The sequence below is a fragment of the Setaria viridis genome, chromosome 8, assembly GCF_005286985.2.
Source record: "Setaria viridis chromosome 8, Setaria_viridis_v4.0, whole genome shotgun sequence".
Lineage (NCBI taxonomy): Eukaryota > Viridiplantae > Streptophyta > Magnoliopsida > Poales > Poaceae > Setaria > Setaria viridis.
The window spans coordinates 3543035-3568279 of NC_048270.2; the positions used below are offsets into that span (position 1 = coordinate 3543035).

General features: G+C 48.5%; 2 protein-coding genes across 2 annotated transcripts; one reads left to right on the forward strand and one right to left on the reverse strand.

Annotated features, from left to right (window-relative positions):
• On the reverse strand, positions 1-927 carry LOC117834111 (probable CCR4-associated factor 1 homolog 11). Its single transcript, XM_034713726.2, has one exon. It carries the CDS (start codon positions 925-927, stop codon positions 1-3), a length of 927 nt encoding a protein of 308 aa, XP_034569617.1.
• A 1450-nt stretch (positions 928-2377) lies between these two features.
• LOC117866931 (exocyst complex component EXO70C1) lies at positions 2378-4963 on the forward strand. Its single transcript, XM_034751233.2, has one exon. It carries the CDS (start codon positions 2616-2618, stop codon positions 4683-4685), a length of 2070 nt encoding a protein of 689 aa, XP_034607124.1. The 5' UTR covers positions 2378-2615; the 3' UTR covers positions 4686-4963.
• The last annotated feature ends 20282 nt before the right edge of the window (positions 4964-25245 follow it).

Here is a 25245-nt window from a genome sequence, read left to right on the forward strand (position 1 = left end):
TCAGCTCGACGGCGGCGGCGGCGGCGTGTGCAGGCCGTGGATGCGGCCGGCGTGCATGTCCACGCCGTCCCACGCGAAGAAGAGCCCCTTGATCCGCATGAACACCTGGCACGCGGCGAGACTCTTCTCCCCGGCCTGCCACGGCTCCCTCGCCGCCGCGGCGGGCGCGCCGAGCAGCGCCGCCAGGTACGCGAGCGGGCCCTTGAGGCTCACACTCGCGGGGAGCCGCGCCGCCAGGTACCTCACGTCGAACACCTTCCCGCCGAGGTACCCTCTGAGCGCCGCCAGGAACTCCTCCTTGGTCTCCGGCAGCGGCGCGCCGCCGGTGAGGACCTTGAGGAGGAACCCGAGGTGGTAGAGCCCGCCGTGCGCGACCCACGTGACCCTGCCCCACGTCCCCGGGGAGACGACGCCGGAGGCGAAGAGGGCGTACGCGAGGGTCCTCAGGGTCATCGTCGCCGCCCCGCTCCCGCCGGAGGAGGTGTCGCGGCCGGGGAAGACGGCGAACTGCCAGACAGACTCGGCGGTGGCGCCCCAGGGGGCGCGCAGCGCGGGGAGCCGCCCGTGCGCGTCGCAGAGCGTGATGCCGAGCTGGAGGAGCGGGAACGCGTCGACGTCGATCTTGGCGAGCGCGTACCGCGCCGCGGCCGGGAGGTCCCCCAGGCGCACGCAGGGGGGGAGGATGACGCGGCCGTCCTCGCCGCCGTCGTCGCCACCCGCGCCGTGCTCCGCGTGGACGGTCACGTAGGGGTACCGCGGCAGGAGGGCGTGGATGGCCGCCAGCTCGGCCATGAGGTTCTCGGCCAGAACCAGCCGGACGAACACGTCGGCGCCACGCGGGCGCGGCGCCGGCGGGCGCGGCGGCCGGAGCGCGGCTGAGGGCGGGATGCCCGCGGTGGCTGGCGCTGGTGCGCGGCGGCGGGACATGATGTTCGGGACGTCGGGGGATTCGCGGCTTCTGAAGGCGGCGGCAGATCGGTGGAGTTCCTTGCGGCGGCGGTGGTGTGCGGGTTTTAGATCGATTTGGGATGTGGGCGATGTGTTCTAAAAAACAAAGGAAGACTCGAGTCCGAATCCAACCCAAAGATTCCGCAAATATAGGTGCTTTTGTGTTTCCATAAATCCACGGCACATGCGGAAGAAGGCTGCCGTTTGGACACTGGGCTATTTGCTATCGCATCACGCCCTCAATTTGGACACTGATCGAGCAAACCTGCAAAACATACTACCAAGAAACTAGTATAAGAATGTAATGTTTGGTTTCTTTGCAAGAAACTTAGAGATATTTGTAGAATTTGAATTTAACATTTTCTAAATTGGGAATATCAAAGGTTGAAATGAGATTGTCTACTTACCTGACTCTCTCTCTCTCTCTCTCTCCAAGTCTTCAATTAGAACAGTTGGATCAAAATCCAACGTATCAGATGTAACCGCCCTTAGCTTTTATACTCATTATCTCTTCGCACCGACTAGCCTCATACATGGCTCTTGGGTTGCCTCAAACTTCACACAGACGATGCTCTTGGCAGAAGGGGCACCACACTCTCCCACACCAAACAACCTCCCCCTTCCCATCCCCGCCTCATTTGTGCAATTTCTCCATCGTATGTGAATCTCCCACAAGGCCCCAATCCATTATCATTCATCTCCGACAGCACCTGTCATTGAATATGCTGCCATTGCACCTCCTTTGCTAATGACCACTATGAAAGGTGACTTTCCTACCCCCAACTATACTTGCCTAGCCATCAACCATAGTAGATATCCCGACACCACCGACATATGATAACCTCTCTAGGCCTACCCTACAATAGCCATAATGGCCCTCTCCCAAAATCCTTAATCTGGATCCAAACCCTAGCCTTAGTATTCATGAGTTCACTGAAAGTCCACCACAAAACTCACTCATGATCACTAATTTGACATTGCGCGGCCCCAAGAATAATCTATCAACAAATAAATATCACAATACTATAATATTTGTATTAAAATTTTAAAACATTGCCAAAAAGTTTGAATTCAAATGTAGTAATGGATGTTTAAAAATTGTCAAATACAATTTTTAGTTAAAAAATTAACCTAATTAATTAATTCTAAGTTTAAAAAGATTTCCAAAGCATGAGCTTGATCATTGAGCTTCAAAAAGTAAAAAGTTAGTCCTTTAAATCTGGGAGTATGGCTAGCTTACCCGATTTGGATGTCAATTTCCAAATTTAAGAAATTTGAAATTTTAAAATAATGTAAAAATCACTTGTTTGGAAAATAACGAACCGCAAATCTTCTTTTTTTTTCATCTCTCTCTTCCATATTCTTTAGGAGAGCTGGTTCGTGGAGAGAACATGTTTTGTCGAGGTACTCACGTCGTCGCGAGGTAGCCAGCACGGCAGCACCGATGCTTTCTTTAGCAAACTCTGCCACGCTAAGAGAGGAGAGAGAAAGACCCTTTCAAATCATGTCTCCCTCAACCTCCGGCGACCTCTCCTCCCTCTCTAACACCTCCTCCATTCTCCATCCTCTCTCTCACCCCTTGCATGCCTCAGAGACCTGACGCGCTGTCCGGCCATTATTGAGGCATTGACCTTGATCGCGTCCGGGCTCGTTGGCCGCGGCAAGCAATGGATAGGATCCCCGTCGCGCCGCTCAAGTCCAGCAGCTTCTCGGCGGCCACCGCCCGGGAGGACAAGCTCGCCCGCAACCTCTCGCTGGGCCCCATCAAGCTCAACGAGCACATCAAGGAGGCGCGCCAGGAGAAGGCCGACAATGCCGGCGCGGACGCGGGCGGCGGCGAGGCCGCTGCCGACGCCGTGCCGGAGGAGGCCAGCGAGCCGGACTTGGCCACGCTGTCGGCGGAGATCGACGCGTTCCTCGCCGCCCTCAGGGACGGCGAGGCGCCTCCGGCCGTGTCCGAGGTGACGCTGGACAAGTTCGCGAACGCCGTCGAGCAGGAGATGGCGCCGTTGGAGGGGACCGAGGACAAGTGGGTGCCCGAGGCTCCCGGCGAGGCGCCGCCGCTCCTCGCCACGATCAAGCGCATTGCGGCGCTCTCGTCGGCGCTCGCCGCGAGCCAGGCGGAGGGCGGCGGCACCTACACCATCGGGCTGCACCGCGTCACGGGCGTGCTCCACCGCGCCATGACGTTCGTGGAGGACGAGTTCCACGCGCTGCTCGAGGACCCCCGCGTCGCCAAGGTGGCGCCCGGCGGCGGCGGCGACACCGGCAGCGCCACGGGCAGGTCGATGAAGCGGCCACCGTCGTTCGGGCACGGCGCGGAGCCCGACCGCTGCGTGATCCCCTCGGACGGGGGCAGTGGGGAGGCCTCGCCGCCGTTCCCGCCGGAAACCGTGGACCGGCTGCGCGCCATGGCGGAGGCCATGTTCGCCGCCGGGTACGAGACGGAGTGCACGGAGGTGTTCCTGGTGGCTCGCCGGAACGCGCTGGACGCGTCGCTGCAGAGCCTCGGGTACGAGAAGGCGAGCATCGACGACGTGGTGAAGATGCCGTGGGAGGCGCAGGAGTCGGAGATCGCCACGTGGATCAAGGCGTTCCGGCACGCCGTCGAGGCGGACCTCCCCGGCGAGCGCGACCTGTGCGCCCGCGTCTTCGCCAGCGCCGACGGCCTCGCCCGCAGCATCTTCGCCGACCTCGCGCGCGGCGCCATGCTGCACATGCTCAGCTTCACGGAGGCCGTCGTCCTGATGAAGCGCGCCGCGGAGAAGCTCTTCAAGGTGCTCGACATGTACGAGGCCATCCGCGACGTGGCCCCCGTCGTGGACGCGTTCGTCGCCGAGGCCTCCGCCGGAGACAACGACGGCGGCAGCGCGGCAGCCGCCATGATGGTCGACCTGAAGTACGAGCTGGCCTCCGTGCGCGCCCGCCTGGGCGAGTCGGCGGCGGCCATCTTCTGCGACCTGGAGAGCTCGATCCGCGCGGACGCCGGAAAGCAGCCGGTCCCCGGCGGCGCGGTGCACCCGCTGACCCGGTACCTGATGAACTACCTCAAGTTCACGTGCTACTACAAGGGCACCCTGGAGCAGGTGTTCCAGGAGTACCGGCGCCCCGACGACGACGAGCACGAGGGCGGAGCCGGCGCCGGCGACCCGTTCGCGGCGCAGCTGATGGAGCTGCTGGAGCTGCTGCACGGGAACCTGGAGGCCAAGTCGCGGCTGTACAAGGACCCGTCGCTGAGCAGCATCTTCCTGATGAACAACGGGCGGTACATGCTGCAGAAGATCCGGGGGTCGCCGGAGATCAACGCCGTCGTCGGCGAGGCGTGGTCCCGGAAGCGGTCGACGGACCTGCGGCAGTACCACAAGAACTACCAGCGGGAGACGTGGAGCCGCGTGCTGAACCTGCTCCGGGACGACGGCGTGATCACCGTCAAGGGCCACGTGCAGAAGCAGGTGCTCAAGGACAGGTTCAAGCATTTCAACGCCGCCATGGACGAGATCCAGCGGACGCAGGGGGCCTGGGTCGTCAGCGACGAGCAGCTGCAGTCGGAGCTCAGGGTCTCCATCGCCGCCGTCATCGTGCCGGCGTACCGGTCCTTCCTGGGGCGCTTCTCGCAGCACTTCAGCGCGGGGAGGCAGACGGAGAAGTACATCAAGCTCAGCGGGGAGGACCTGGAGGCCATCATCGAGGAGCTCTTCGACGGAAACGCCGTCTCCATGCCCAGGAGAAGGACGTAATATACACTAGTAAGGCCCCGTGCATGACTAATTATATACTTTGATTTAAGCAATTATTATCATAACTGTATTTTATTTTCTGTTTTTTTCTTAATTTCGATCGTTCATCAGAGTTTTGGTCGAACGGTACAGATGATGTTGTAATCCTATACTTAAACTCACACTGCGTTATTGCTCTTGCTCAATCACGGCAGATAGATGTGTATTGGTTGATTAATTGATACAGTGTATTACCTGTTCATATATTTATATATCAACATTCTTTTTTCTGTGACAAAGCACATTAGTATTTTTTTTACGCTTCAAATATGTTCCGGAACATTATTTGACATGTCACCTATATCCGTCTAAAATCAGTGTTGTTATCATGCAGTGTATGTCACATGCGTAGTCTCATAGATGGCTTCATTTTTCGTTAGGAGTGGCCATGATTTTCAGTTACACTATCTTCCTCCTCCAACGTACATAAACTGTCCCACCCACTCATTTTCCTTTTCCTCTATTTCTTCTTTTCCATCTGATCCCTTATACTCCTTCACGATGTGCATGATGTGTGTTGCGTGTGGGTGGGTGGGTGGGGAGTGTGGGGGCTTAGACCCCCAACCTAGATCTACCTCTATTAATGAAACATTAAAAGAGGTCGCATAGCGGCTTGCATAGTGTAATGCGACGTTCGATAGAGTGGGTTCTAAGCCTACAGGAACATAGTAACCGTAAGCGGAGCGGTGTTCGACACATGTATTGAGATGGATCTAATCAATAAAATAGTAGATGTGGTGAACATAATATTGAGCTGCTAGTGCTAGGATAGGAGTAGGATAACAGGAGGCGTTGAAGCATGCACCCGCATGTGTGGGAGAGAGACCGAACAATCCCTAGTGCCAACTCTCTTATATTTAGTTGTGACTAATCATGCTGTGAAGTAGAATTGTACTATTTCGAGACCTGGTTCACTGGTAGTCATCAACCATAACATGTAATTATCTTTTTAGATAGATGACAGAGCGACCAAAGTAACGATGTGTCGCCGGAATATGAACACCGTCACCAACTCCTCAAGGCTTGGCGTACTGAGCGGGTGACTTCTCATGATGATCACGTTGCAGACACAATGAACTTGGAGTAGTGCGTGGCTATATAACAACATAAAACATATTATGGGCCAGGCCTGGTTCGTTTTAAGTTGTAAGAGTCTGCTCCGGTTGCAGGCTTGCCGCTACCATTTCTCCAACCGTCCTGCGCATCCTCTAAAAAAAAGTCATGCGCATGTGCCCCCCATGGCTTGCGTGCCACTATTTCTGCTGGGCTTCAAAGGCAGGCAGCGAGCCCTCAAACATCATCTTTCGGAAGAAAGTCAGAAATCCTGTCCATCTTCCGGAAAGTGGATAGAGTTGTACAATAAATGAGGTCCGTCAGATCTGCATCAAACCCTAGCTCCTGTTGCTGCCTCCCACCGTGCGTCCTACGCCGCCGGCCCTGAGTGAGGCCCGCGCCACCACCACGGCGGCGGCGGCACTACCCTCGCTGGCCCCCACGTGCAGGCTCGCCTGCCGCCAGAGTCGGAGAAGAAGGTGCGGAAAAAATGTTGAAACAAAATTTTCAAAAAATGTTGAAACAAAATTTTCAAAAAATGTTGGATCAACTTTTCTTAAAAAGATGTTGGTTCAACTTTTTTTTTTCGAGATTTCTTGAAAAATGTTGAGGTTCAACATTTTTGAAAAAATGTTAAATGTTGAGGTTCAACATTTCTAACTTTTTCAAAAAAATATTGATCAACATTTTTTATCTATTAAAAATGTTGAATGGCCATCATCAGTTGACCCTCGGTGACCTTGGAAGGGAAATATGAAGTTGGGTCTTGCTGGACTTTATCCTCCGGTAGACAAGGAGCCCGGGAAGAAAGTTAGCTAACCATCTTCCACTTTATGATTAGCAAACAATCAGTTGGACGAACCAGATGCAGGCATGTTAGGAGAGGTAGAGGCTGGCCGGCCAACTGGTCAGCAATTCAGAGCACGTGCAAGCATGGCACACCCTAGAGGTTGGTCTGGATATGTGGCAGGCTATTGCCGGTGGTAGGAACTTTTGATTTCCAAATTTTTAAATATGATTTTCTCCATAATGGTGCATCCAATTTCAATTTCATTTGAACCATGATATTCTTTAGAATTTTTGCAACAAAATGAGATCCAATATAACTACATTATTTTATTTTTAAACATTTGAAATATGTTGGTTCAACATTTTTACCATATTACTTCAACAGTTTAGGTATACTATTGCAACATTGCCATATAAATGTTGAATCAGATTTGAAGAAATGCTGAACTAGTTGATTCAAAATGTTGAACCTGATTTGAAGAAGAAATACAGAACTAGTTTATTCAAAATGTCAAACTAGATTTGAAAAAATATTGAACTAGTTGATTCAAAATGTTGAACTAGTTGATTAAAATTGTTGAACAAGGTTTGAAAAAACGTTAAACTTGTTGATTCAGAATGTTGAACCAGATTTGAAGAAATGTTGAACTAGTTGCTTCAAAATATTGAACTAAATTTGAACAAATATTTAACTAGTATATTCAAAATGTTGAATCAGATTTGAAGAAATGTAGAACCAGTTGATTCAAAATGTTGAACTAGGTATGAAAAAGTGTTGAACTAGTTGACTAAAAATGTTGAATCAGGTTTGAAAAAAATGTTTAACTAGTTAATCCAAAATGTTGAACCAGATTTGAAGTAATGTTGAACTAGTTGATTCAAAATGTTGAACCAGGTTTGAAAAAAATGTTCAACTAGTTGATTCATAATGTTGAACCAGATTTAAAGAAATGTTGAACTAGTTGATTTCAAATGTTGAACCAGATTTGAAAAAAATGTTGGGCTAGTTGATTAAAAATGTTGAAGCGGATTTGAAGAAAATGTTGAACTAGTTGATTCAAAATATTGAACCTAATTTGAAGAAATGTTAAACTAGTTGATTCAAAATATTGAAACTAGTTTTGAGAAAATGTTGAACTAGTTGATTCAAAATGTTGAGCTACATTGTTGAACTAGTTGGTTCAGAATGTTGGACCATATTTGAAAAAAAAGATGTTGGATCTAGTGTCTCAAAACGTTGAATATGACTCATATTTTCTTTTTAAAAAGAAAAGTAAATGTCATCGGATCAAGGTAAAAAAATACACCATGACAGGTGATTATAGGGTTATAAAATATTTTATTTGCTACGGTCTGATTTATGTGGACTGTTTGTTGCTTGCTAATGTGCTTTCCTGCATGGGGCTTAGCACGATGACGCTGGCAGGCAGAAAAAAGCAACAACCTACACCACACATTAATTTTTGTGGCGTGGAAGTTCATGAGATATTATGGGCTAGTTAGACATACAGGCTGGACTGCTGATGGATCAAAGATGTATGAGCTATCTATCTACCAGAAGAGGCCTAAACAAGTTCGAGTGTCGCAATGTGTTTTGTTGGTTTATAGATTTGGACACATACATACCAATAGGCAATACACTTTGGCCCAATGAAATAGTGGCCATGCTTCATACCAGGGGACAAAATATTTTTTTCCTTTAAGCGCGCATGCTCTTGCACTTTGCACAACTACATATATACTCCTACTTATCATATCAATGCACAAATCTCAGCACTTGGTGAAGACCTTGACGTCCCTCCATCTTGACTCCATCCGGTACAACATGTCGTTCTTAGACTGCCCGTACAAGCCGAACTTGAAGTAGTGGGAAGCCCCCGCCGCGGTCGGGGACGGTGAGCCCGCGCTCGCCGTCGACACGGTCACGTTGAACGCCGCGTGCAACTTCGTGCACCACGTTGAGCCTGAACCGCCAGTCAGAGGAGAATGAAGGCGATCGATCGGTCTTGTCTCGATCTTGGTCTCGGTGCAGGGGCTGCCGGGGTGCGCGGTTGTGATGGGCTTGTCGGCGGTGTAGATCCACATCCGACGCACGCTGTTGGCGGTGACCTTATAGTGCACGGCTAGCGGCATGTCTTAGGGCTTCTACACCTTGAACTGTGTCTGGGAGAGCTCCACGGCCGAGAAGCCATCGGTCAGCGGGTGCTCACCATCGTGGACAGGGCGCAGGGTGCACGACGCACAACGATGCCAGCAGCAGCAACAGAAGCAGCAATCACTATATAAAATGATTTGTAGGGGCATCCCATTTTTTTCTAGGGCAGGCGAAATTGCCACACGCACCACAAAATGGGGGTACTACTGTAGCATCCGGTTCACCCCTGGAGAACCATTTGCAGGGATGGGCCACGGGACGACCCACCCCTGGAAATGGGTGCTATTTCCAGAGGTGGGCGATGGGGTGACTCAGCTCAGGAAATCACCATTTTCAGGGGCGGGTCATCCTATCACCCACTCCTGGAAATAGGTGATGGTATCACCTGCTCCCAAAAATAATTTCCAGGGGTAGGTGACGACATGGCTCGCCTCTAAAAATGGTCCCGTGAAAATAAATTCATAACTTTTTCATATGATTTTGGATGAAGACAAACTTTATATCAAAATTATATAGCTCGACGAGACCTAAAACTTTGTAGTTTAAAAGTTTTCATTTGAGATTGTTTAGTACTTCAAAATATCATTATAAGTTTTCTAGTTTTGAAATCTAAAACTTTTGAAGTTTCAAATGAATTCAGCTATACATAATCTCTAAATCAAACTTGTAGAGCTCGACAAGACCTAAAACTTTGGAGTTGATAAATTTTTAATTTGAGATTATTTAATACTTCAAAATATCATTATAAGTTGTCTAGTTTTGAAATATAAATTTTTTAATTATCAAATGACTTATAGAGAAGCTCTATATCAAAATTATAGAGGTCGATGAGACCTAACACTTTGAAGTTGGCATGTTTTTCATTTGATATTATTTATTACTCTAATATATTATTATAAGTTCTTTAGTTTTGAAATCTACAAATTTTAAAATTTTCAAAGTTCTTCGGTTATGGAGAAGCTCTATATGAAAGTTGTAACACTTAACCAGATCTAAATGTATATAAGTATATGGTTGCGCTAGAAATCGGTCAACCGAATCCCAGCGACAAACACACGACCCGGGAGAATCTGCTTAGCTCCTGTTCGGGTGAATGCCCTGGTGCGGTTCGCGCGGCGTGCCAGCCAATCTGACCTGTTGATTGGCAAGGAAGAACACGTGTCAGGTTCAGAAACTACGATCGGCTAAGTTTCCGATCGAGAGAGTTTATCGGCGAATCGGCCGATTTACCGTAATAATGAAATCGGCTATAAGTCAGCCCGATCCCTATAGCCTTGTAGGTAGAAGAATACTGAAGTAATCGGTACAAAGCTTATGATAACAACACTAGGAAAAGATCTAATCGGCAACGAATGGATCTAACTATAGAAAATAATGAAAGCCGATAATACTGATTCCTCGTGAGATAATTGGTGATAAAAACTAGAAAAAAACAGGTAAAAACCTATGAATCTAGTTGATATCGATAACTGATGAATAAATCTAAACGAAACGACAGCGATGCGCCGGAGGTTAAAGTTTAGATGTTACTCGATAAACGGAACTTACAGAATCGGCCGGAGGTCAAGATGATGCAGCCCTGCCAACCCGCACGAACTCGTGAGAAGAAAAAGTAATGGCGAAGTCGCCTGCTCGAAAGTAAGTACGAAGAAGAAAGTAACTTGTTGTATTGATTGATTGTTGTGATTACAGATTTACAAAGGTAGCTATTTATAGCCCCGTACAGATAACTTCTTAACCGACTAGAATTCTATCTCTAATTCAAACAGAAAACAAATATCTACAAGCACAATTCGTACTAGGTTAGCTACCCCACGCTTCGTGGGCTGTCCTCCACCTTATCCTTCCATCCCTTTCCAAGCCCATACAGGCCCAATTAGTCCATCCTCCTGATCGGCCGATTTCTCATCAGCAAAGGATTGCCGATTGGGAGTCTGGCGTATTCTCCCCGAAGCGAAGCAAAAACTGCCAGCCGATTCCTCATTATAGCACCATTTGACCGATTCCCAACTGTACTTCCCCGATTTCTTTTCTTCTTGACGCCGATTCTATTGGTGACGAAATCCGGCGTCAACACATGCCCCCCAGTTTCGGAGTAAAACATAGTCTTTTACTTTGAAATTCTTTATAACTTCCTCTCCGAAACGGCCGCAGAGAAAACATCCTTCCGTTTCGCGGTCTTCCGGCTGATCATTGCAATCTTTTCGAAACGGGCGCCCACGACAGCCACTACCCCCGAAAAACTCGAAGCGCCGGCGCGGTGAAAATTCCAGTTTTACCCCCCTTTTAGGCATCCTTTAAATAGCGCGTCACCCGCACTTCATCTTCAAGCTCACGTCCTTTTTCCCAGCGCGCGCGACTTCTTCTTCCTTCAGCACCTTTTCTCTGCCGCCGAAACTTTCTAGTTTCACCTCCTGTTACTCCTCCCTCTCTTCTTCTAATGGCGACTCCTTCCGGCAGCTCTCCCACCCGCGATGCCCCAGAGATAGCGCCTCCGGTGGTGGTAGCGACGACCGTCACCCCTTCCACAGATGAAGGAGCTTCATCAGAGATCCCAATGGCAATCCCCATTGCGGCTCCGTCGCCCGCATCCGCATCGGCAACCACACCGATTACTCAGAACTTCATTCCAGAGGTAAATACCGAATCCTTCTCCTATCGGCAATGTATCTACCTTAGATCTGTTTCTTATATTTCCATACTCCCTTTCTCTTTTTTTTTAGGCAGTTAGGCATAGAATTACCATTCACCTCACGGGAAGTCCCGGCCTTATTTGCCTCGGTCCTATGGGAAACCCAGATCCAACAGAGCTCATAAATTCGGAAACCAACCGGATACCTTTCAAACGGTCCGACATGAACCTGGATCACTGGGTGGGTACTTTTAGATCTTGGCCGAATGAAACCCCAGGTTGGAGGGAGTGGTACCAACGGATGGCTGCATCAAGGAGCGTCTCATGGGAAGAGCTCAAAATCGGCCAGTGCATTAACCTCTCCTTATCTCAGATGGAGAAAAATGAACCGTTAGTGATGGCGGCTTCTTATTTTTGGTCTGATGCACTTAATGCATTCTTATTTGGGCACGGTCCTATGACCCCTACATTGGCCGATGTGGTCCTGTTGACCGGCCTTGACATATCCTCCCCAGATACACCCTTCCACCTTTTAGCCACAACGTCACATCGGCTGGATACAAGGGGAATCGGCGGATGGAAGGGCTTCATCAGAAGTAATAAAAGAACCGGGACCGTTGAGAACAGGGAGCACACAGCTTTCCTGATGATGTGGCTAGAAAAACACTTCTTTTGCGGAAGAGCCGCCGGCCCAACAACCAACACCCAAGCTTTAGCTGAAGCACTGTCCAAAGGAAGCCATATCCCCCTCGGGAAACATCTGTTAGGGGCTGTATACCATATGCTCCATCAAATCGGCACAAAACTTTCCAAAGGAGAACCGATCGGTAACCAAGGCGGTCCTTGGTGGTTCGTCAATCTGTGGCTGAACCTTTATATGAGCAGAATCACCAAGCAGCCGGTGGACCATATGACGTTCCCTAACATCGAATCGGCAGAGGACCCCACCGAACGTCGCCGATGCATGTCTTTTGGCGAAGCGGCATCAGCTTTTCCAGGTTGCGCGTATTCTGCTACAAAGGTAGCCGAGTATTTCCGATGCTTCTATAACGGATTTAATGAAACTGCAACCATTTGGTTTCCGTATCAGCGAAACGACCCGGTCTTTGAGCTTCCCACTTGCTTCAATTCGGCTTCCGGCCGATTTGATGAAGATCTCTATGAAGGGTTGATCAAACCGGGACTCCTACCAGCCAACTTCTTTTCAGGGAAGGATGCCCCTACATACGAATTCTACAACCCTTCCGTTGCAGCACGACAATTCGGCATGGGTCAGTTGCCGATTCAAGTGTACTTCGCTGGCAGAATCAAGTTCAGAGATGAGCTCACATCTGGCCTAGACTACGGTCGGTTGCGAGACCGAATTCCGGATTCCAGTACAATTAACTTGAACGACTGGCTAGTAGCTCCATTTGCCGTCCAGCCGTTCAAGCTCTGGTGGGCCGAATGGAAACAATTTCTCTTCTGTAACTCAGCATCAGCATACTGCAATCTTCTGGACCCGGCCAACATTGACCCAAACGCCGAGGTACTTCACATAACCGATTTTTATTCCCTTTAACATGATTGAGTACTAATGATTATCTCTTTAGGCCGAGAATCGGACCCCTCCAACACACAGCCGCAGCGGACGGCTAATAGAGAGTCATCCATACACTACTTATCCCCTTATCGGTTACGACGCCCCGTCTGTTGACGTGATTGCTGGCCGATCGAAACAAGTTCATAAGAGGACCACTAAAAAGACCAGTCGCCGAGTCCGGGCTCGTACGGAATCGGCGGATCCTCCTGCGCTCACATCGGCAGAAACTTCGACCGCACCACCTTCTCAGGTCTTTCAAGGTGCTGATACTCAAACCATCACGCAAGCCAGGGCGGCCGCCACGTCGTTATTGTTGGAAGCCATACAGGTAAACCTGAGTTTTACTGCCTCCGATTGTTATTTTGATATTAACTCTTTTTTAACCTTAAACTGCGCAGAGCATCCCTACGGAAATACAACAATCGGCAGCAGCTCCACCAACCATTGATGCGCGCCCACTCCCATCCGTTGAGGTATAGAACTTGTCTTACCGATTTCCTTTGGGCATTTACGTAATGTACTTATTCAAACCTCTGGCACAGGCCATCGGCACATCAATCGCTTCCCGACCACCGATTTCTTCTCAGGGGGCTGGTCCAAGCACCGCGCCAATCATTGTGGAGTCTTCTTCTTCTGATGAACCCATGGCGCAAGCCCCTGAGCAAGGCATGACGGTTTCACAAGTGCAACATGAGGAAATTCGCTTCAAAATGGTAAGTTTCTGCTTCGGCTTCTACCTAGCCGATTTGATCTTACTTCCAGCCGATTTATTTCCTTTCTTTATTATCTCCAGGAACAGGACACCCCCGACAACAGCCTCTTTTCTTTTGCGGTCGCCCTTTCTGACGACGAAGAGGTTGCTTCTCGCTAAGTCGCCTTGAGTTCCGTTCCTGATGACGTCCGAGCCAAACTTTCCAGCATCCGATCCCTCCTTCAAGGGGACATCGGCCGACTAGAAGAAGACGCTTCACCGATTCGGCAGCTCTTCAATGACGTCAGCGGACGAGTACCAGAAGAGGCGGAGGAGGCCCTGGCGCCAGCGGCCTTCATCGAGTCCATGAGGATCCCAGTCTTCAGAGCCCTTCGTCACATGGCCGATCGCGCCAAGCTGACCAAGACTCGCGAAGAGGAAGACGCTTTCAAGCACCAGGCTCAAAAGGCACATCGGCGTATCCATGTTTTAGAAGATTCCTGTCCGGTGATCATAAGTGAGATAGACCACCTCAAGCGTCGGAGGGCGGAGCTTGCCAAGGAAATGGAGCAAGTGACCAAGGCAATCAGCGCCGAAGAGAACAAACTCCAAGAGCTACCCTCTGTTATTGCCGATTTGACACGGGAGAGGCAACGCTTTGCTCACGAGGCCCTGAGACTCCATCGCAGCGCATCGGAGGTCCCTGGATCGGCGGAAGAAGACCAACGGATTCTTGACTCTGCCGATCAGATCCGGCGTTGGGCCATCACAGCTATCGATACCCTTCTGGGTAACCTGTAAAACACTGATCGTTTTGTACGAACATTTACTAGCTTCTTTGACCGTCTCTCGCGACCCCCTTTCTATTTATTGCCTTTCTTATTACTGATGGGACGTGGCCTTACCAAATTTCCACGCATCTTTTTCCCATAAATACCGACCTCAGCGTTTACCCCTGATAGCACCAATTTGGCCTTCGGCCTACTCTCCTCTTCTTTTCATCGGCGTGATTCCTTGTCATGGCTTCGCCGGTTTCTTCTTCTTCTGTCAACCAGGTGAAACCTTGGTCTCGACTCCCTTTCTTTTTAGATCTTAGGAAGGGAACTCCTTCTTACTCCTTTTTTGTTTTAGCCTCCACGTCTTAGTCCTGAGCTCATGCGCGCCATTGAGCTTATCCATTCTGAGGACCCACTGACGCCGGAGGACCAAAAGCTGATCATGGCTCATCGTAAGGAGCTTCGAGATCACGTCACCGCGAAGGCTCGTGTAGTCCTGGACTTTGTGGAGAGCAACGGTCGCCGGCGACCTCCAATCGACAGGAGTCATCCGCTTCCTCCGCGAGTCGTCCTTGAGGACACGGCGGCAGGAACTTCACGCCCGGCCATGGATCGGAGCCACCCTCTCCCGCGTCAAGTTGAAGCGGAGGCTTCAATGAAAGAAATAGAAGAAGAATACCTCCGTCTCATGATAGAATTAGGTCGGACTGAGAGGGAGCGCAAGAAGAAGAATAATTAGTCATTGTATTTTTGTATTTTTTTTGTTCTGAGGGCGACTAACGTTTTGTCGGCCATGTAACCCGTCGCCCGTACCGAACGAATGCAATCGGTCGATCCGATCGACTAAGTTTTTGAATCGATTTGCATCGGTTACATGTTTGAACCGATTCGTATCGGCTAAGTGTTCGAACCGATTTGTATCGGCTATGTGTAGTTGTGTCGTGATTAATTCCTACGCCCCAACCCATATACTGGGGTAATATCTCTTTAAGTACCTTCCGTTCAGAGCTCTAGTAAATTCTTCTCCTTCTATCGTTTCCAAAATGTACGCATTTCCTGGAGTGCATCTGTCGATTTTATACGGCCCTTCCCAGGTAGGGGACCATTTTCCGAATTTAGGATCTTTCGACCCGATCGACAGTACCAACTTCCATACCAAGTCTCCGGGGGAGAACTGTTTGACTTTGACCTTCTTATCGTACCACCTGGCTACTCTCTTCTTATTTTCTTCAATGCTTATCAGGGCCCTCAATCGTTGGCTAGCCAAATCGTCAAGTTCCCTTTTCATAAGTGATGAGTAATCATCGGCCGATAACTGGTCCTGGAGCGAAATACGCCTCGATCCTGCCCTCGATTCCCATGGTAGTACTGCATCGTGACCGTACACCAACTGATAGGGAGACAACTTAGTAGCCCCATGACACGCCATCCTGTATGCCCACAGGGCCTCAGTCAAACATAGGTGCCACTTCTTCGGATGTTCTTCAATTTTCCTTTTGATCAACTTGATTATTCCTTTGTTGGAGGATTCTGCTTGACCATTGGCCTGGGCGTAATACGGAGAAGAATTTAACAATTTGATTCCCATATCGGTTGTAAATTCCTCGAACTCCCCTGATGTGAACATTGTTCCTTGATCGGTTGTAATAGTCTGGGGAATACCGAATCGATAGACGATGTGTTCCCTTACGAAATCAGCCATGATAGCCGATGTTACGGCTCTTAACGGGATTGCCTCGACCCATTTGGTAAAGTAATCGGTGGCCACCAGGATAAATTTGTGCCCTTTGCTTGATGGTGGGTAGATTTGGCCGATAAGATCTATTCCCCATCCCCTGAACGGCCACGGTTTAATGATGGGATTCATGGCCGATGCGGGTGCCCGCTGGACATTTCCAAACTTTTGACATTCCTGACAACCTTTATAATATTTGAAACAATCTTCAAGGATTGTAGGCCAATAGTACCCGTTGTTCCTGATCATCCACTTCATCTTATGTGCCGATTGGTGAGCTCCGCATACCCCTTCATGGATTTCTCCCATTAGAGTCTTGGCTTCTTCTGTCCCAAGGCATTTAAGGAGGACACCGTCGATCGTTCGGTAGAACAGATCATCTTCGAGCAGCACGTACTTGGTGGCGTGAAAGCGTACTCGTCGCTCCACCTTTTTAGACGGATCCTTCAGGTAATCGGCAATTTCTTTACGCCAATCGTCGGCCGCAAGTTCTAGGGCCATGGCGCCCAGAATCGGCCGATACCCGGATGCGTGCTGGGCGAGTTTGTTTGCTTCTTCGTTGCGGTCTCTTGGAACATGCTCGATTACTGCCGATTTGAACTCTTTTAAAAGCTGTACGCAATCTTCGTGATAGATTCTTAATATATCATCTTTGCACTCAGACCTTCCGGTTAGTTGATCCACAATTAGCATAGAATCCCCGAAGATCTCAACAGAATCGGCCTTGACTTCTCTCAATAATTGTAAGCCTTTCAATACGGCTCTGTATTCCGCTTGATTGTTAGTGGCGGCGGTTTCTATCGGCAGAGAAAAATCATAGCTTGCCCCCCGAGGCGATATGAGGACGATGCCGATTCCTGATCCGACCCCGCATGATGACCCGTCAAAAAACAATTGCCAAGGTGCTAGTTCCACGAGGGCGATCTCCGGTCCACAGTGCTGGGCGACGAAATCGGCCATGACTTGACCCTTGACGGCTTTTGCCGGTTCATACCGTAGGTCAAACTCTGATAAAGCTAAGATCCATTTACCGATTCGTCCTTTCAATATCGGCAGTGACAGCATGTATTTCACTACATCATCTCTGCATACGACTATACATTCTGCCGACAGTAGATAGTGCCTGAGTTTGGTGCACGAGAAGTAAAGACACAAACATAGACGCTCCACCGGAGGATATCTTGTTTCGGCATCCAGGAGTCTCCTACTGACGTAATAAATGACCCGCTCCTTGCCTTCAAACTCTTGGACTAGAGCCGACCCAATAGCTTTTTCATCGGCTGATAAATACAGTTTAAACGGCTTACCAGTCTGAGGGGGAACCAAGACTGGGGGTGAGACCAAGTATCGCTTGATATCTTCTAACGCCTTGCGCTGTTCTTCTCCCCATATAAATTCCTGGTCTGGCTTCAACTTCAGAAGTGGCGTGAACGCCTGAATTCGTCCAGATAGATTAGATATAAACCTTCTGATAAAGTTTACCTTGCCGATTAGAGACTGTAGCTCAGTTTTGTTCTGTGGGGCGACGACTTTGTTGATGGCCGCTATGGTCTTCTGATTGACTTCTATACCTCGTTCGTGCACCATGAATCCTAAGAACTGTCCGGCGGAGACGCCGAAGGCGCATTTGTTGGGATTCATCTTAAGACCATGCTTTTTGGTACACTCTAGCACCCTTCGCAAATCGGCTAGGTGTTCCTCGTGGCTTTTGGACTTGACTACAACGTCATCGATGTAGATCTCCACCAGGAGGCCAATGAGTTTGTGAAAAATGTAGTTCATGGCTCTCTGATATGTAGCACCAGCATTCTTCAAGCCGAAAGTCATCACTACCCACTCGAATAAACCAAGATGGCCTGGACATCTGAAAGCCGTTTTGGGTATGTCCTCTTCGGCCATAAGTATTTGATTGTACCCGGCGTTTCCATCCATAAAGCTAATAATTTTGTGTCCCGCGGCGGCGTCGATCAATACATCGGCCGTAGGCATGGGGTAACCATCCATCGGTGTGGCCTGATTAAGATTTCTGAAATCAACGCAAACGCGCAGCTTTCCGTTTTTCTTGTAAACTGGCACGATATTAGAAATCCACTCGGCATAACAACACTGCCGAATAAATTTTGCTTCTATTAGCCGAGTTATTTCAGCTTTTATGTCTGGTAAGATTTTAGGATTGCATCGCCGTGCGGGTTGTTGGTACGGCCGATACCCTGACTTTATGGGTAGCCGATGTTCAACAATAGATCGATCTAATCCGGGCATCTCGTGATACTCCCAAGCAAAACAATCCTTGAATTCTCTTAATAAATTTGTCAATTTACACTTATACTCTGGATCTAAATCTGCACTAATAAAAGTCGGCCTTGGTTTGGTCCCGTCACCTAAGTCTATCATCTCTAATGAATCGGCCGACGTGAATCCGTGCCCCAGCTTCCCGTCTTCTCGGGCGAACTGATCCATCTATTCCGTTTCTTCGGAGCCGACTGCTCGGATCGGCTGTAGGTCAAAATCGGTGACCTTTAGGAAGTCGGTCTCCCACACCCTACCTGATATGCATCTGACGGTGTCGCAGTTCCATTGCTGTGCGTCGGCTGCTGCGATGCTGTACGCGGAGTCGGCTTTGACCACCTCGATGTTATCGCCGACCCATTGTACGAGGCATTGATGCATAGTTGACGGGATGCAGCAGTTTGCGTGTATCCAGTCTCGGCCAAGAAGCATATTATAGGACCCTTTGCCATTAATAACGAAAAACGTGGTAGGAAGGGTCTTACTGCCGATGGTGAGGTTGCGCCAATTCCTGCTGATCGGTTCTGGCCTTCCGTCTCTGGAGCGAGACCTGGTGAACGGCCGATTGCCCCGATAGGGACCGTTGCATTCTGGGCAAGTATCGGCCGACGGTAGCCTGAGGTTATTTTCCCAACAATGAATGAAGAATGGGCATCTCCAGTGCTCTTCGTGCCGACGCATCGCTTCCTCTCGAGACCTCGAACGTTCATGTTGGCTTTGGTACTTTTGGAGCAGGAACTGGGAAGTAATACGTGGCCTTTCTGACTCGCCATCATCGTCCTCCATTCGTCGCTTTCCTTTGACGTCTTCAGACGTAACTTGATTTCTGGGATCGACAGCACCACTCTTTCTGGCCGACTCGGACGTCAGCACTTTTGTTTGGAGGGAATTCTCTCCCGTATCAACCATGTTGGTAGGAAAGGGGTGTTGGTCGATCTTCATTGGTTTGGCCGATTTTGCCGGCACTTCAAATTTGAGTCTGCCTTGCTCAATGGCCGACTGTATTTGTTGCCTGAAGATTTTGCACTCGTTGGTATCATGTGATGTGGCATTGTGCCACTTGCAATACTTCATTTTCTTCAATTGTTCGGCAGAGGGTATTGTATGGTAAGGCGAGAGTTTAATCTGCCCTTCCTGGAGTAGAAGATCGAAGATTTTATCCGCTTTAGTCGTGTCGAAACCGAATGCTTCCGGCTCCTTCTTGCCGAACGGGCATGATATCGGCTTCTTTCCCTTAATCCACTCTGCAAGTCCGATTTCGGCATCTTCCTCGTCCTCTACTTCCTCCAGGAATGCTACTTTCTTCTGGAAATTCCTTCTCGGATCGAACGGACGCACTTCTTGTCCGGACAATCGGTGAACAATCTGGCTCAGGCTCTCGAATTCTTGCGAGGCATATTTCTCTTTAATATGTGGCAGAAGGCCTTGGAAAGCTATATCGGCCAATTGCGTATCGGTCAGAACCAGGGAGTAGCATTTGTTTCTGATTTCCCGAAACCTCTGTATATACGAGGGTATCGGCTCATCACTTCTTTGCTGAAGGCTAGTCAAATCGGACAGCTTCATTTCATGGACCCCGGCATAGAAGTACTTGTGGAATTGTCTTTCTAGATCGGCCCATGTAATAATTGAGTTTGGTGGTAGAGTCGTGAACCATTGAAAGGCCGATCCAGACAAGGATGATGAGAACAACCGTACCCGTAGGGCATCTTGCGTAGCTGCTTCCCCGCATTGGATGATGAATCTATTCACATGCTCTACTGTAGAAGTGTCATCCATCCCCGAAAATTTAGTAAAATCAGGGACCTTGTACCGATGGGGAAATGGCAACAAGTCATATGTAGATGGGTAGGGTGTTCTATAGGTATAACTTTGCACTTTCGGCTTCAAGCCGAATTGTTCTTGCATTACCTCTGCAATTTGCGCCGACCAATCTGGTTGTTGCTGGGGAACAATTGGTGGTGGTATTGGCACGTGCTGATAAATCGGAGGCTGAATAAAAGGAGGTTGATGAAGAGGTGGTATCTGAGTATAAGCCGGTGGTGTAGTAAAGGACGGCTGCTTGTATGAACCACTTGTCTCATCATATAGCATGAGATCTGACGTCTTGTTGACCTCCGGAGCGATAGGCTGGTATGGTGGTATGATCGGCCGAGTGGCCGTTTGGGATGGTGTCTGGAACGGAGGATTTCCCTGACTGACCGATTGATTCAAACCGGCCGTGTTTAAAGGTGCCCCCCAGGGTAAAGGGCTGACTGGAGGGAATGGTGCAGAGGAGAGTTGGATAGAACCATATCCCAAGGGAGTTGATGACGCAGAAGCACCGGATCCACCAACAGAAGATTGGATCGGCTGTGAAGCCTGATAAGCCTGATTCGGTGGAATCGGCTGAAAATACGTTGGTCCCCTGTACCCTTGAGGTATACCTCCGGCGAAGGAGTTGACAACAGCATTGTGCACCATGTTTGAAAGTACCGGGGATTGATTGATGAAGGCGTGATGAAGAGATTGTTGAATCATATCGGACATTTTATCCGAATCTTCGGAAATTGTGATCTGACGGGGGGTAGGGAAAGGAGTCTTTTTAACCGTCTCCCCGCTCCTGGAACGACTGAAGGATTTCAGGCAAGTTTTTCGGACTTGCTCCAAATAATTGTTCAGATCTTCCTTTTGGTCGTCCTTTAGATCTGCTTCCGTCACTTCGATGACGTTTTCTTCGGAGACTTCAGCAGCTTTTGACATGATAGCGGTTGTATTGGTCCCACCGGGCGTGCCAAAAGTGTGTTGGCGCTAGAAATCGGTCAACCGAATCCCAGCGACAAACACACGACCCGGGAGAATCTGCTTAGCTCCTGTTCGGGTGAATGCCCTGGTGCGGTTCGCGCGGCGTGCCAGCCAATCTGACCTGTTGATTGGCAAGGAAGAACACGTGTCAGGTTCAGAAACTACGATCGGCTAAGTTTCCGATCGAGAGAGTTTATCGGCGAATCGGCCGATTTACCGTAATAATGAAATCGGCTATAAGTCAGCCCGATCCCTATAGCCTTGTAGGTAGAAGAATACTGAAGTAATCGGTACAAAGCTTATGATAACAACACTAGGAAAAGATCTAATCGGCAACGAATGGATCTAACTATAGAAAATAATGAAAGCCGATAATACTGATTCCTCGTGAGATAATTGGTGATAAAAACTAGAAAAAAACAGGTAAAAACCTATGAATCTAGTTGATATCGATAACTGATGAATAAATCTAAACGAAACGACAGCGATGCGCCGGAGGTTAAAGTTTAGATGTTACTCGATAAACGGAACTTACAGAATCGGCCGGAGGTCAAGATGATGCAGCCCTGCCAACCCGCACGAACTCGTGAGAAGAAAAAGTAATGGCGAAGTCGCCTGCTCGAAAGTAAGTACGAAGAAGAAAGTAACTTGTTGTATTGATTGATTGTTGTGATTACAGATTTACAAAGGTAGCTATTTATAGCCCCGTACAGATAACTTCTTAACCGACTAGAATTCTATCTCTAATTCAAACAGAAAACAAATATCTACAAGCACAATTCGTACTAGGTTAGCTACCCCACGCTTCGTGGGCTGTCCTCCACCTTATCCTTCCATCCCTTTCCAAGCCCATACAGGCCCAATTAGTCCATCCTCCTGATCGGCCGATTTCTCATTAGCAAAGGATTGCCGATTGGGAGTCTGGCGTATTCTCCCCGAAGCGAAGCAAAAACTGCCAGCCGATTCCTCATTATAGCACCATTTGACCGATTCCCAACTGTACTTCCCCGATTTCTTTTCTTCTTGATGCCGATTCTATTGGTGACGAAATCCGGCGTCAACAGTATATAATAAATAAATGAGTATATGCATGAGTATATGTTAATGTATAAGTATATGTGAATGTATGAGTACATGTGAATGAGTTTAATGGATGTTTTTTCAATACAAACTTTTTCATGTCATCTTGGATGAATACAAACTTTATATCAAAATTGTAGAGTTCAATGAGACATAAACCTTTGTAGTTGACAACTTTTGCATTTGAGATCATTTGCTCAAAAATACATTTTAAAATAAAAATAAAAATCAGAAAAATAATTGTAGGGGCGGGTGATGGCGTCACCCGCACCTGAAAATAATTTCTAGAGGTGGGTCATGCCATCACCCGTGCCTGGAAATAGGCGCCGGTGATGCCATGACCCGCTCCTAGAAATTGTTCCATGCAAAAAAATCATAACCTTCATACGATTTCGGATGAACATAAACTTTATATTAAAGTTGTAGAGCTTGACTAGATCTAAAACTTTGTAGTTGATAACTTTTTTATTTAAGATCATCTGATGGTCCAAAAAAATTATTATAAGCTCATGAAAGAAATACGTCCAGCCACGTCATCGATCCGCGACTTTCAAACGAAGCATTCTTATTGGTCCAACCTCAATCCATAGTCCAGACCCCTCCATCCCTATCTTATCTTCTTCTCGGTATCTTTTCTCTATAGCTCTCTCACTTCTCCCCCATCTCTCTCTTTCCTCCCTTCTGTGAAGACTGGTGAGGGCCTCGGAGGCGCGGCCGCCCCCAGCTCGGCTACCATTGGTGGCACGGGCGCACGACGCGGCCGGACCCAGCTCGGCTGCCATAGGCGGCACGAGCGCACAGCGCGACCGTCCCCTGCGGTGGGGCACGGGCACGCACGGGCGCACGACGCGGCTGGCGTCTGTAGCAAGGCACGGGTGGCGCGGCCGCATGGCGTGACTAGCCCCTGTGGTGGGGCACAGGCGGCACAGCCAGCCCCTGCAGCCAGGCCACGGGCGGCACAGTAGCCGATCCCTGGGGTGGGGCACGGGCGACGCGGCGGCCGATCCCTACGGTAGGGCACAGGCGGCTCGAGTTGATGGTGGGAAGGGCTGGATGCCGGAGGAGCCACATCACCAGCGAAGAAGAATAAGCTACCGACGACACTGGTTGCTCCGTCTGTCATCCACGAAGGCCACGATCCGTCGCGGGTACCTCACGAGCTGTCGTGCAAATCTCTGCATCCACATCCTGTAGCCAATCAACATTAGTAGGGAGCTTAGCTTATACTCGATGTGTTACTTGTACTAGTTTTGTGGTCGATCTGCTAGCTTGTGCTCGATTTGTGACCATGTACTTCGATTCGATCCATGACTGTGACTAGTTTACCAAGATTGGTTGTTCTTAACTTTTGTTTTTCCATCTGTTTGCTAAGTGGTTGATCCCCAGGGGTCCGTCGGTGGGATCGACGGGGATGGGCAGAAGTGGCGTGTGGCCGCAGCTGTGCGTACAATTTTTTTAATCGATTCCCCTGGAAACGGCTTTATAGGGGCAGGTCTACTCCTGCAAATAGCTGTTTGTAGCTGCAAAAGCTAGGAGCGGGTAGTGCGCCTGTCCTTGCAAATGTTGTTTCAACCACTCCTAGAAACCGTTTTTGTAGTATTGAATGGAACCCCATGCCAGGAGCCATTGCTATGTACTGACACTGACCTAATAATTGATAAATAATAAATGACATATTGTGACAAAATAATCTTTCCCAATATTAGTTGCATCTTAGTCTTCTCTCTTTTAAAAAGTGAACTATATATAACATCATCAATTGGAGTTGTTGTTAGATATCGTCGTTGCGCAAACCTCGTGACACAACCATTCATTAAATCCTCGTTGATACGATTTTACAATAATGTCTTCACAATTTTCATCGATGAACACCTCACCGCCGATGTATAGTGGTGATACGAAGAACTAGTTGTTAGAAGCGTATCGGATGGACCAAAGAAAAGACAAGATCCGTTTGTTTTCCAAAAACAATTTTACTGTTAGATAATAAGAAAGCTATTTGTTAGAATTGATCCACACATAAACAACTCTAATTCCATCGTCGATATGACAATAGAGCTAAGAGGACTGCATCCATTTCACTATTGTTCAGGAGGGGCGGGCGGCCATGTATATGGACTATGACCTCTCCACCTTGACATAAAAAAATTGGGTCGTCAACTTCTCAGCTACGATCACCTCGTAACCATTGCCTTGAGAGTTGAGAGCCTCACTGCCGCCTGTCAGCATGCAGGGGGCAGATCCAGCATGGGGCTTGAGGGTCCCTACCTCTCAGGGATCTCATGGAGCCTCCTCCCTCAAAAAAAAAACTCACCTACAATTTTCATCCATGGCTGAAAAAGAGGAAGAAGAAAAGATGGAGGAAGAAGAAGAGAGAGAGACGGAGAGGAAGAAGAAGAGGTAGATGAGCTAGGTCTGCCTCTGCCAGCATGTGTGACGTGAGAATGAGAAAAGGGCGTCTTTGAGTTGGAGCGATGATGAGTAGTATAAGGGGGGAGAGCAGTCGATCTGTTCAAAGGACTCTAGGCTTCTCTAGCATTTTAAGGTTGTTGCCTCTCCTAGCCTTGTCCACGTCAATGAAATGGGATTCCATGATATTTTTTTTACACACAGTGCAGATGCAAACACTTAAATAACGCACGACACACTTATCTCTATGAGTACACGTACGCAACCTACCTCTATAAGCACCTCACGATATTAGTTTTGTAAATTGGAATTCTCTCTACTTGACTTGCTCACTCGTTGCACCTCATGTTTAATTTTCACCATAGTCATACTCTCTCTATCCCATAATATAGCTACCTTTAGATTTTTTTCAAAGTCAAATCTTAGCAAAATAATCATACATACTAATAATATAAAATGATGTTAGTAGATTATCGTGAAAACAACTATTATAATATTTTGTATTTAAAATAAATTACTGTTAGAGATATTATTGGTCAAAATTAA